The 14,084-nt window shown below is 33.9% G+C and overlaps 1 protein-coding gene across 2 annotated transcripts in view; it reads right to left on the bottom strand.

The window, feature by feature from the left end:
* Positions 1 to 1,319: 1,319 nt before the first annotated feature.
* Positions 1,320 to 14,084, bottom strand: part of LOC113517359 (adenosine receptor A3) — an 84,366-nt gene continuing 71,601 nt past the window's right edge. The window contains exons 2-4 of one of the 2 annotated variants that reach the window (XR_008253639.1): positions 5,433 to 5,644; positions 1,925 to 4,933; positions 1,320 to 1,836 (exon numbers count right to left, since the gene is read on the bottom strand). Coding sequence is in view for 1 of the 2 variants with exons in the window: in XM_026902014.3 (XP_026757815.1) it covers positions 4,241 to 4,933; positions 5,433 to 5,644 (905 nt within the window). In the remaining variant the exon portion in view is untranslated. Of the gene's footprint in view, positions 4,934 to 5,432; positions 5,645 to 14,084 lie in introns of both variants that reach the window. The other variant, XM_026902014.3, reaches the window with a different exon arrangement.

Genomic DNA, 14,084 nt, shown 5'->3' with positions numbered 1-14,084 from the left:
CGGTTACCACTTTCCATCAGGTGGGCCGTCAGCTTGCTTGCCATTCTAAGTTGTATAAAAAAAAACAATATTAATACAAATTAAATATGAAAACAAAATCATTGAAATAATATTAGGCTGCTTAGAATGGCAATTTTTGGTATTATTACAATCGAAGCAGAAAGTTACAGCTAGTAATTGTATGTGTTCAAAACAATAGTAATAAGTAATACAGATACATAGGGGAGAAAGGGATTGTTAGTAATGGAGACTGAGAATCCCATTGCTAGCAATATACCCAACCAGGTCGACCTACTCGCGATTCCCCCTGGAAACTATCATGGTTAATTCCTGATGAATTCATCATGATGGGCTAACTGGACTGTTTTCGTTCTCATCTATCACCCTTCACTGGTGCTCCGCCAGCGTATCCCGTTAGCGCAGGTGGGGTTACCTACCATTTTCACCCATCAAAAAAAAAATACAGATACATAGGTAAATACAATAGTTAGTACATAATTATGCTATCAACATTAAACATTACCATCTAAATGTTTGTAAGGCGAAGGTCATATGACAATAGTGCAATCTGCAAGATGAAGGAAATTTTGCAATCCTGCAACGATATTACTAGCTCTGAAGTGAAATTGTTGCAAAACATTCTTCACTATTTCATATACGAGTATATTACCAGTACTTATGTTAAGGTCGACACGAAATATTAGAACGTCTAAAACTGTAGACACAATAATAGACCTGGCTAATGCTATATTTTATGAAACTTAAAATAGAAACAACTTACGGTCGACCTGATAGAAAATAATAGCCGTCACGTAAATGTTTATAAAGTTTATTGCACAAAATTGCACATTGATAACAGATAAATATTTTCAACCATATTTTCAATTTTTGGAGTACAAAAGGGGGGAAGGGGTTGTTAGTAATGTGGACTAACAGTCCCATGGCTAGCAATATACTCTGTCAGGTCGACCTCCACGTGGTCTCCCCTGGAAATCATCCTACTGAATCCTAGGTGTATTCACCAAAATGGACTCACTGACATGCTTTTTTATTCACACCTATCATTCCTCGCTGGTGCCCCGCCAGCGTATACCATTAGCGCAGACGGAGCTACCATTCCATTATCATCCATCCAAAAAATACATACTCCAAAAAGGTGACAGAAAAGGAAGTTTTCAATTCGATTCCTATTTTTTTTTTAAATAACTAGCTTTTGCCTGCAACTTCGTATGCGTGGATTTTGGAGGTGCATAACCACTTCTAGGTGAAGTATAGAAATAAAACATACATTAGACTTTAAGTTGTATCACACAACTATAAAAACCTCATTTAATTTGATGCACCAATTTTTGCATAATGCTAGAGCAAACATATTGACAGACAGACAGGGAAACAAAAATTATATTTTTAACCTCTATTGTTCTTATTAAAACACCTGTAATCGTGTTTTTTTTAAGTATCTCGAATGTACAGACATCGTCCAGTTACAAATTATAATAGTAGAATTATTTTATTTTATACTAAAAAAAATCAATTTCTAAAATAAATATAAGTGCTTAACTTCAAAATGGCTGCACCTTACATTATTATATATATGTATATACCATCGAATCTTAAAAACAGGATAACTTTTGTCAGCTAATTGTCAAATTAGCTGACTCGTTTTTTTTTTATTAGTTTTTTATTTTTTAATTTATTTAAACTTTAATGCACAGTAAAATTCTATGTACATTTGGCGGACTTAACACCGAACGGTGTTCTCTATCAATTAACCATTGGGCAAACCAAGATATACGTAGGCGGTGCATTTTTGAACAGTGTTTTATGTACTCACGCCTTATTCAAATTCAAATTCAAATTCAAAAATCATTTATTCATGTAGGACATTTTAGCCGCTTATGAACGTCAAATTTTTACATTATACCTTAGACTGTACCTATTTAGCTAAATCTATTTTATTGTGATTGTAAATTGTCAGGACAAGACTTGTATGAAAGAAAATGTTTGAAAAATCGTACGTAAAGAATACAGCCGTACGAATCCGGAACAGGCTGCTAATTTTTTATATATAATTAATCAAACAATTTAATAATTTTTCATATACAAATCAATTTATTTGTATTCAATGTTACTCGATATAAACGTTCCATTATGATCTATAACATAATGAGACAGCCTAGACAGAGAATGCCAGGTACAATCCTTAATCTATGAAAGAAATACAGGTATCTGAAGCTTGTTACGCGAAAAATGTACATGTGACAAAAATACAAACCGAATTATAAGCATTTTTCTTTTGCAGAATTGAGTAAAATACAAAATTTGCTTATATTGCTCTTATAATAAAAATTATGCACAACACAGGTTAATAAATAAACGAGTTGCAGACGTCGGCAAAAAATGTTTATAATGCCATTTGTTATTTTTATTCATATGGAAGATTTCTGCATAATTAATTATCTCCACCTCTCCACCTATTTTACGTTAAATATTCGAAAGAAATTTACACTTATACGATGGTACAATTTATGATTATGATTTGATGGAATGAACTATTGCCGTCATCACAAACTTATTTAGGTGAGAATAAATAAATCTTTCATGGTCGTCGTGTCGTAAAATCTAAATAGTTTTGTAAAAATATTTCAGAAAATCTATGTAAAAATAAATATATCTTTTGTATTGTATTATATTATAAAATCTTTATTATACATACTTTACATTGGACACATTAAGAGATTTTTTATATCCATATTTTCTTAAAGTAGTTGAAATTGTCTGTCCATAAATTTACTGTCCTTATATATAAAAGATATAAAATATAATTATATAACATACATAAATCTTACACATCTAAATGAAGCGTCTAATGACAAAAAATATCCTAAAATAATTGGCTGAACTGTCATTTAATTAAATGTTCAAGTATTCAGTCATTCAGTCATTCAGTCATACATCATTATTACAACTCTAAAAATATATTAAAAATCATAAAACGATGTACAAGTTTAAAAGTATCATCTTAGATTACAAGTATAATGTAGTATGTACTATCGTTAATCCATAATTTAGATAGATATAAACAGATAAAACGGTGGTTTATCACAATTACAAAATTTATACAATTTTAAAAATATACACTAATAAATATAAATTGTTTTATTTTTAAAGTATATCATTTATAATTTCTAAAACTCTTCTAGTACTGACATCTATATAAATATCTCAATATCTCTTAATCTGACGTTTACATTATAATAATTAAGCAATCGTTCACTAGATGGCGATAAATTTATTTTAATGGATTCGCAACATATTCTTCTTTAATTTTTATCTAAATTTTTTTCCAATAAATAGGAATAATCAACTTGTTATACATTCATTCAACATTACCGTTAAAACACAAATATCACAGATGACAAAAAGTAACACGAATTATAAATATAAAACTAGTTTACATAAAGTGTGCTTAAAGTAATTAAGAACTTAATAAAAAATAATGATATTAGATATATAAATTAGTAATGCATTTCAGAAATTTTACACAGCCAACCTATATTTTATTTAATTATTCTACAGTTTGAGGATAGACAGGCAGCGACATCTATCTGACGTTAACATTTATTGTAATTACCCCGTTTGCTACAAAATCAGGTTGATTGATTCCATAGATGGCGTAAGATGTGGAATAGGCAGCAATTTATTGCATTACTCGTCGTTCATTTTCATTACAATTGCACAAGGCAGCTCAAGGTGAATCACCTGACTTAAACTCTTAAAGCAGATATCTTAAAATAACCAGCAAAAAATTGAATAGATAAATCACTATTGTATTTAACTTTATACTCTGAGTCAAATATTTAACTAATCTTATCAAAATTTGTATTCAAATAATATAGGTAGGTAGGTACTATGTAAAAAACACAAGTTTTTATAGTAGAATAATAAATATATTTTGAAGCAACAATTGACTGGTTTTGCTTAGACCAGCAACAATTTATTAAAATACAACGTGTAAAGCGAATTAAAACTGTTCTTATCTAAAATATGAATACCTATTTAATCCTTATACTCGTAAATATTTCGCTACTTTCGTTATCCTTCCAAGCAACTGTCGTAGACTAGCATTCATGGTCGTTTTACCATTTTATAAACTGTGGGAATGTCTTTTTCAGTGAAAAATATTAAAGCTTCATGGTCAAGTCACACTAAAAGCCGGTTCATACCGGCAAGGCTCGTGTCAGCTATCTCCGCTGGCACTGCGTACTCTACGAATTAACTTCTCAACTCTTTTGTATGGACTTTGACATATCTCTTGATTAGCGTCAATGAGATAGGGACCATCTGATTCTCTTTCTTCGGGGGTGTGAAGTCCGCTTGAATTATCTGTACCGACCACATTTATAAACGGTTGAATATCTTGAACAGCAGGTGCAGATATTGCTACCACCTTATTTCTATCCTCAGCAGCCATAACTTCCGCTTCTCTCTGTCTCAACCAGATTGGGGAGTTAACATAGACTTTCGGACGCTCTCTCAAAGCATTGCATCTCTCAAGCGCTGGTCTCCTCATTGGTGCTGGTGGCCTGTATGCAGCTGAAATAGGTACACCTCTGCCAATAATAGTATAGATCAGACCTTTTAAAGCTGCACGAAAGTCTTTCAAATGGTAAGCATACAACAATGGATTAATAGCGGAATTTAAATGGGAAAATATAATGCAAAAATATGTGAGCGTGTTCGGAATGTTCAGTTCTGGAACGAAGGCTTTAACAGCGTTCACAGTGTAAAGAGGTATCCAGCACAAGATAAAGAAGAAGACGATGATTGCAAGGTTCTGTGTGGCTTTCACTTCACGTTTCTGCGTTGGTCCCAGTACTCGAAGCATGGTGCCTCTTCCATGACTACCATTCACTGTCACCACCTCACTTAGCTGAAAAGAAATAAGTGGCATATCATTAAGAATGTTAAGAAAACATAGCTAAAGAAGAATTAGATTAAGGAAAAATGTATATAAACATAGATGCTTATGGGAATGTTATATTTTCGTATTTATTTTCTTCAAACGCTAGTAAAAATAGTAAAGTCAAATTTAATATATTAATAAGATTTTCTACGCAGCCCGACTAAATGACCATTATAGGCTATCCATTGACGCCTGCAATATCAAGAATGTTACATGCGCATTGCCGACCCTAAGCAAATGTCTCTTTTTTTAAGAGCTTCTTCCACATCCTGAGCACTCGCAAGAGGAGACCTCTCTGAAACCGCACTGTACGCGACCATTTAGGTTCTAGCATGTGAGTATGAATTCCCTGTCAAGCGCAAACGGTGCAATGATAAAAAGTAGATGTAAAAATTATTTCAAACCGTTCTTCAAAACATAATCCGTTATATATACATACAAGCTGTAAAACACACAATGTTATTACCTGTTTTACAACCACTCGATAAATGTGAGCATAAAACGCTGCCAGGAGCACGCTAGGAGTGACTATGGTCGCGAAGTACAGGAACAGAAGGTAATTGTAGTCCATAACTTCGACGAAGTAGCAGCCTGGCGCTGCCTCCACGTCAGCGTGCCAGCCGAACAATGGTAGCAGACCAACGCAGACACCCGCTATCCAGCACACCGATATTATAACTGAAACGAACAAAACATTATTTTATATTTATTTAAGAAATTTAAAAAAGAAGGATGATTTCAAGTCTACAGATTATGACTGATCATGATCAATGATTCATCATTTCAGCCGTTAACTGTCCACTGCTGAACATGCGCTGCGCTGCGCTTGGCAGGCAGGTTAGCAACCGCAGTTAGGCTTTTAGAAATGTTTTAAAAAGGACGCTGCTCTATCATTAAGGTCTTTTATTCGCCTCTTACGACACTCACAGAAAAGGAAGGAGTGGCTTATTCTTTACCGGAATCTCACAGCAAATGACTGATAATTAATATTTAATGGTCGCGTCGCTAAATAAATAGGGCTTTAATAATTTAAATTTAGGTATAATGGCGTGACTCCCTCTATAGCATTTTTTAATATTATAGCTATTTATTTATTTTATTTAATACAGATAGTTAACGGTGTATTAGAAATAGTAATACAAATACTTTAATAATTTTATTTATTTGCATTATAATGCTCCCAATTTTTTTTTTTTTATGAAACTTGAAATAATAAACAAGCTAACGAGGCGTCTGGTGGAATGTGATAACCGTCGTCTATAGACATGAACAAAAATACGGACATTACAGAATACAATGTGTCATTCATAGTGCATTGTCTGTCATTCATTTATTTATTTTATTTATTTAACACTTTATTGCACCAACATAACATGATTTGTTAAAACAATTTTCAATACGTATAGTGTAGTACAAAAGGCGGTCTTATTGCTAAGCAATCTCTTCCAGACAACCTTTGGGTAGAAAGGATTAAAGCATAAGTAGGTAGGTGGCGCGTTAAAAAAGATAGACTTGTAAAAAATAATATTTATGACAGCATAGTCATATACATACATAAATAAACACATACAACCAAACATATACATATATATACAAACACATACACATATAAATATATATACATACACATACACATATAAATATATATACATACATATACATATATACGCATAAATACATACAAATATACCATATTAATACACATATATATAACACACACAAAACTGGAAATACGTAGGACTAAGTGATTATAAGGATAGGTAGTGGGCTTTAACTAAGTTTTTAAAAATGGGCAACGATTGAGCGCACCGTATAGAGGTAGGGAGTGAGTTCCACAAACGAACTGCTTGCACGGAAAAGGATTTGGAGTAAAAACAGGAAGAATGGGTAGGAATTATGAGTTGGAGGTTGTCAGTACTACGTAAAGAATAAGAATTAGAATTGCTCTCTCCAAGAAACATAAAACGTTCTTTTAAATAATGAGGTGTAACTGGATTAAAGAGAATTGAGTAAAGAAGGGAAAGGATGTGCCAGTTACGACGAAGACGGATAGAGAGCCACTTGAGCCGTGTACGATATTGGGATACATGGTCATATTTGCGAAGTCCAAATATGAACCGTATACATAAATTTTGAAGACGCTCAAGTTTATTTAACTGCTCTTCAGTGACATTTGAATAACAAGAATCGGCGTAGTCAAGGATGGGGAGGAGCAATGTATGAGCAAGCGCAATTTTGGTATCCATAGGAAGAACCTTACGCAACCTGTAAAGGGATCCAGTTGCCGCAAACATCCTCCTGCTAATCTCAGCAATCTGAGGTGACCAGGATAAAGTACTATCAAAACAAATGCCGAGATTTTTAACGCGGTCGCTGTAGTTTAACTTCATTCCATTAAAAACTACAGAAGGAAGGTCATTCAAAGCCATTCTGGAAATGTAACTAGGGCTACCTATGATTATAACCTGGGTCTTGGTCGGATTTACAGCAAGACCATAGGATTTGCTCCAGACAGATATACGTTCAAGGTCTTCGTTTATTGTATTTACTGCAACAGAAATATTAATAAGAGGAGCCCGGCAGTAAATTTGAAGGTCGTCTGCATAAAGATGGTAGGAAGACCGAAGCTGAGACGTGATATTGTTGATAAATAAGGCAAATAAAAGAGGAGATAAGACGCCACCCTGGGGCACGCCCGCAGATGTACTGCACCAAGATGACAAAGAGTCGTTGATACGAATACGCTGCCGACGTCCAACCAGGTAACTACGAAACCATTCAATTGCCGTTGGAGATATGTTGAGAGAAGTCATCAGTTGCAACAAAATGTCGAAATCGACGGTATTAAAAGCATTACTGAAATCTAATAATGTTAAAACTGTCAGCTCTGAGCTATCCATTCCGAAACGGATATCATCAGAGATCTTTACAAGAGCAGTAGTCGTGCTGTGACCTGCGCGGAAACCAGATTGCAGAGGATTAAGAAGGTTATTTTTGGACAGAAACAAGTTGAGTTGCTGATGTACTAACTTTTCCAGAGCTTTGGAAAGGAAGGGAAGAATGGATATAGGTCGATAATCGGAAAAAACTGTGGGGATATTTTTTTTAGGTAGGGGGATAATAAAGGCTTCTTTCCAGATATGAGGAAAAATACCTGAGGATAATGAATTATTAAAGAGAAAAGTAATAGTTGGCAACAGGATATCAAGGATAGGCATGATCATAGCACGACTGATGTTGTCAGTACCCAGAGCATTAGAAGATATTGACAGTAAGCTTCTCTCAACATCACAATCGGACAATTGTCCGAAAACAAAAGGAGTGTAATCAGGAGTTGGAAGCGAAGAAAGATAATACAGTGTTTTTAATTTGTCATTAGGAACAACAATAGAAGAGGAACAAAAATGTCTATTAAGGTTCTCAATATCAATACTAGTGGAACTCTCATTGTGTTTTTTTCCAACTCCTAAAGATTTAAGAAATTTCCAGACTTTTGCTGGATCTCCATTCTCAACAGATTTATGGATGTGGCGACGTTGGGCCTCCCTACACATCTTATTGCAGAGATTTCTGATGCGCACGTAGTTGTCACGATATCTGTCTGGGTCTTTTTTAAATTTAGTTTTAGCATTATTTTTCTTGTTTATGATAGCTCTAATATCCTCAGTGAGCCAGGGCGCAGGCAGATGTCTGACTCTGACGGGACGGATTGGGGCATGCCGATCATAAAGGTCAAGAACGAGTTGATTAAATTCTTGTATCTGTAAGTTTACACAACCTATATTTGCAATAGATGACCAGTCACACTCCGATGCATCTTTTCGCAAACGGTCCATGTCAATGGCCCCAAAATTGCGCTGCATGAGGATTCTACGCTTTAATTTAGGAGGACGGATTTTATAGGAAAGGTATAAGAGATTATGAAAGGAAAAAGCATCAGCGGTGTGCTGACCAAACTTGGAAACATGTTCGGGAGAAGATACAAGGATTAGGTCAAGTAAGGAAGGATTGCAATTCGGAAAAAAATGGGTTGCTTGGAGAGGCAAAATATTTAAATTACAAGCACTGGCAACAGACTTAAGACGGTAAGCTCGGCTATCATTTTTCAACAGACAGGTGTTAAAATCACCCATGATGATCGTGTGATTGAAAGATGGGGTAAGGTTTTCGAGAAGATATTCAAAAGAGGAAAAGTAATCTACAGAAGAGGAAGGGCTATAGAAAACACCTAGAAGGACTTTGAAGTGGGATAAGGTGATTTCAAGAAAAAGGAATTCCGCTTCATTAGAGGAGTTAGAGGAACTAACGATATTAAATGGTATATGAGTACGAAGATATATGGCAACACCACCACCACCTCTACCGGTGCGATCACAGCGAATAAGATGGAAACCAGGAAGGGAGTAAGCGATAGAAGGAAGACAAGGTTTCAGCCAAGACTCCGACACAAATATAGCATGAATGTTGTTATCAGTAAATGAGTCTAACATGTCAGAAAAATGGGCAGGAATACTTTGAGCATTAATATGTACTGCATTGAAATTTTTACTACATCCGAAAATGTAGTATGCAAAGTTTCGTCAAGAGGAATGTTAATGCTATGAAAACTGTCATCACTAGAAGAGGAAGAGGAGGAAACTGATATAGAAATATCATTTATATCATTGTCCATAAAATGTGTGTGATATATAATTAATAAACAAATATATTATTTATATAATAATAAATATCGTATAAAATACGAGTATATAACGTTAAAACATCTACCCGCCAGTGGTTTGTCAAAATTGGTATACAATAAACAACAAATATTCATAAATAAAGCAAATATTGAAAACACATTATCACAACAGAAAGAAGAAAAAAAAAGGAAGGAAAAAAAAAATACATAATTGTTCAGTTAAAATGGAGTACACAGGAATAAATTAAATACAAGTGGGCCCGGATACGTACACCCCGCATGCAGTCATTTGTAGTAATATTAATAGTATATTAAATATCATTCTATATTTTGGCTGTTAAACCTATTCTATAAACTTCTATAAATTAGATAAAAACTAATTATTGCATGTAACGGAATACATAAAAAAAAATAACTACACAAAATTAATCAGTACTGGCAATAATACACACTCAAAATCTACCTGCTAATTTCTAATAATTCGGTCTGTTATTCTATCTATACCCAGTTTCATTAAATATTCATTACATCTGACAGTTGAAATTACGGAGCTAAATAAATACAAGTAAACTTCTAGCGGCATTTGATGCAACAAATTTGTAAAATATTACAAGTGTTTTGTTGTGTATAATACAAAAATGTGAATGAAAAGGATTTAATATAAGTATAAAGATACAATGAGAATGAGCCAGATTAGTAGTTAGTGAAAATTGACAGATTTGATGTTACATTGCTTAGCACTTAGTAAATAATAAAAAAAAACAACAAGATTATCACTATTAAGCACAGAATAATGTAAAATATGGATATATGAAATTATAGTATAAATAAATAGGGCCAGCCATAAATAAAGTCATGAAATAAATAACCATCTACCAGCAGAGCGAAAATAACCAAACACCCACTTACAAAAAAAAAAAAAAAAACTAAATTAATTAAAATATTAACTTATACAATTCTAAATTCTTTTGGTAACACGCTTAGTGCGACTCAATCCAGCCTGATCCCGCCTATCCATTGTCTTCGAAGCGGCCGAAACACTTGCTGGCAATTTGACCTCATCAGTACCTGTACCCGGCAATGAATCGGTTAGACGATTCAACTCAGTAATTGAATTTAAACGTTGTCTCTTACCGTCTGGTCCATCGACAATCACGGATCCATCACGAGTCCTGCACTTGGATATACCAAAATGCTTCCGAGCCGCCATAAAAGCGACGTGTCTGCCCTTGGTAAGAAATTCAGAGAAAGTGATGCCACTATTCTTGAGCCCAGTTTTTGAGAACCAAACTTTGTCCTTAATTTCAAGATTGCGGAACTTCACCAAAATTGGCCTGGGCTTCTCACCAGACTTACGTCCCATCCTGTGGCTGCGACTGATGGAATCTTCAGTGATGGGTAGATTGAGTCGCTCAGTAATAATTTTTATCACCTCTGAAGATGTGTCTTTGCCGCTGTCCTGAACACCATGCACAAGAAGGATTTTGCGACGGCTGCGCATTTCAAGCTGGTCTTGCTGCTTGGCGATAACCTCAACCTGTTGTTGTAGAATCTTCAATGTAGCTAAGATGGAGGACTTGAAATCGCTGAAGTCCGTTGCTAATGAAGCAAGGGTAATCGGTGCAGTACTAGCCTTGTGAAGATCCTCCTGAAATGCCGCCATCTTACTTGAGAATGTTCCTTCATTTGTTCTAGAGATTCTTGAATTGACTCCATTTCTTTATTAAGGAAAACTAGAGAGGAGATAACGTAACCACTGGCAGATAACAGCAGTAATTAAAGTTGGTACATAAATTTAGATTAAAATAAATAATAAAAACAATTAAAATGTATTTATAAAGTAGACAACTTATTTATACGTCTGTCTTGTATAACTACTATTCATATGGACTAAGACATTATATGTGCATCCGCAATTTGTAATTTCACTGCTATATCCCGCTTACCAGACGGAAACATAGCTATGGAAATACAATTGTTAGGCGAGAGTATATAGAGGTCCAGCAGGAAAAAGAAATGTTGGAAGGCAAAAAACTGGACAAGTATTACTATAGATAAGAAGAAGTGGAAAAAGATGAAGGAGGCTTTTACCCTTGGGGACCACTAAAGTGGATAAAAAGCTATAATAATAATAATAAAATAGAGAATTTAGTGATAAAAATAAAAATAGTCTTTATTCAAAGAAACTCCATTACGAACTATTTTATTTCGTCATTGTTTTATGTTTCTACTCCTGGGTTCGAAATGTGCTTATTTGCTGAGAAGAAACTGCAAGAAACTCGACAATAACTGTTTTCAATTTATGTACAAGATAATTTTACATTCATATACTGTATAAGTACTGTCACTATAATTAGCATTGAATTCTATTTATAGGTTATATTGAATGTGAAATAAGCAAATATGAGCAGACCGAGGGGAAAGGGATTGTTAGTAATGGGGTCTAATTAACCCATTGCTAGCAATACACCCTATCAGGTCGACCTCCACGCGGTTCCCCCTGGAAACCGTCGTGGTTAAATCTAGTGGAATTCGCCACGATGGGCTAACTGACCTGCTTCATCCTCATCTATCATCCTTCACTGGTGCCCCGCCAGAGTATCCCGAGTGCGCAGACGGGGTTACCATTCCATTATCACCCATTAAAAAAAATATGAGCAGACCGGTCCCAACAAGTAGCAACGCAGTGAACGCACGAGTATAACAGATAAGCTAGCCATCATTGAGCACAACCATATTTTAGGTACTCAATGACCCAGCTCACCGCGCCACCTCCAATCTGAACATTATAGTGAGCTTGACTTACAGTGAGTATGGTTTACATCATTACATTGCCTGTGTGATTATCAAAATACCCGCCAATTACAAAATTTTAATTGTTATTTATAGTCAGATGAAAATAATAATAGTGTGTTATTATATGCCCGATATGATATCTTTACCAAAACTAAACCGATTTTGAGCATTCATTTTTTTCTAATTTTATCAACATTAACATCCTTATTGTCGTTACTATTATTATAAATGTGAAAGTGAGTTTCAATGTTTGTTACCTTACAGCGTCTTAACACCTTAATCATATATACCTCTATTCTACATTAAATAGAGAAGGATTATGGTTTCTACTATATCTTTCTCTATCCCATATAGTACGTTTTATCCCAGTTAGTAAACCAATCCCGGCCACACGGACGAAGTCGCGGGTAAAAGCTAGTTATAAATAAATATTAAGTTTAAATAAAATGATAATAGAAATAATAATAGCAAGATAGCTATTCATTACAAATTTTATCAGTAGCGCTATCTGATTTAAAATGTTGTCTATTGACATACTTTCTTATCGTGGCCATGATAAAAAAAAATACAAACAAAACATTACGATGTGAATCAAATTCTAGAACACTACACACAAATCATAAATTATACAGTTCATATATTAAAACAATGCGGTAACAATACTTGTGTATTCTATTTGCAGAATATCTGGAAATTGACCAAGATCATTCTCGAGAATATAGCTATTTTATTACCTAATCACATTGACTTGTCACTCATCATTCACTGTACTATACGAAATTAATCCGATAATATTTATATATAATAGATAATAATTATCCAAACAATAAGTGCTTTATATTATTCCCAAATTCGTGTATAATATAGTATATATCATACATATATGTGTAAGTATATTTGTTATTCATATATATTTATTCGTTTATATATGTAATTTTAGTATGTATGTATATCAATAATTAGTAGTACCGCATTCGAGTATTCTGACACTTCCCTATGGTTGACTGGGAGAGAATGCTTTTAGCATTAAGTCCGCCATGTACACATATTTGTACTAATGAATAAATAAATAAATAAATAAATTTACAAAAATCTGAAGATTTTGCATTAGCGATTAGACTGCGTTCTGTACTTTTAATCCTTACGTCCTTACTAATGTCTATTTATTATTACTAACCTTTTTCAATATTGTAAATGCAAAAATGAGTTTGTTTTTAACATTTCTTCTCTCAGCGTATAGCGGCTTAACCAATAACGAGATTTGGTACCCACGTTGTATTTGAGATGAAGAAGAAAATAAGAGTACTTATTGCGGACAATCAGTATTATCCGGGTCAAACAAACAGTTGTAGTTTAAAACTAATTGTAGATCATTCTTTCTCTTTTACATTTAATCAGTATTTGGGTAACAAAGTGTCAATGGATGAATAACTTCTAGCATAAATCGATAAATATATGGATAAATTACCTCTTAATATTTAATATAATGTATTAAATATTAAGAAGTATATTAAATCTAAAAACGACTGTGATGCATTATTATCTGACATTAATGCATTGCGCCAACTTTCAGTAAACTCGCGTAGGAGTTTCCCGAAAAGCATACTTTATAATGTTTGCATATTCGATAAGAGTGACAAA

The sequence above is a fragment of the Galleria mellonella genome, unplaced genomic scaffold, assembly GCF_026898425.1.
Source record: "Galleria mellonella isolate WM207_F2 unplaced genomic scaffold, CSIRO_AGI_GalMel_v1 utg78, whole genome shotgun sequence".
Lineage (NCBI taxonomy): Eukaryota > Metazoa > Arthropoda > Insecta > Lepidoptera > Pyralidae > Galleria > Galleria mellonella.
This window is presented reverse-complemented; position numbering and strand designations above follow the sequence as displayed.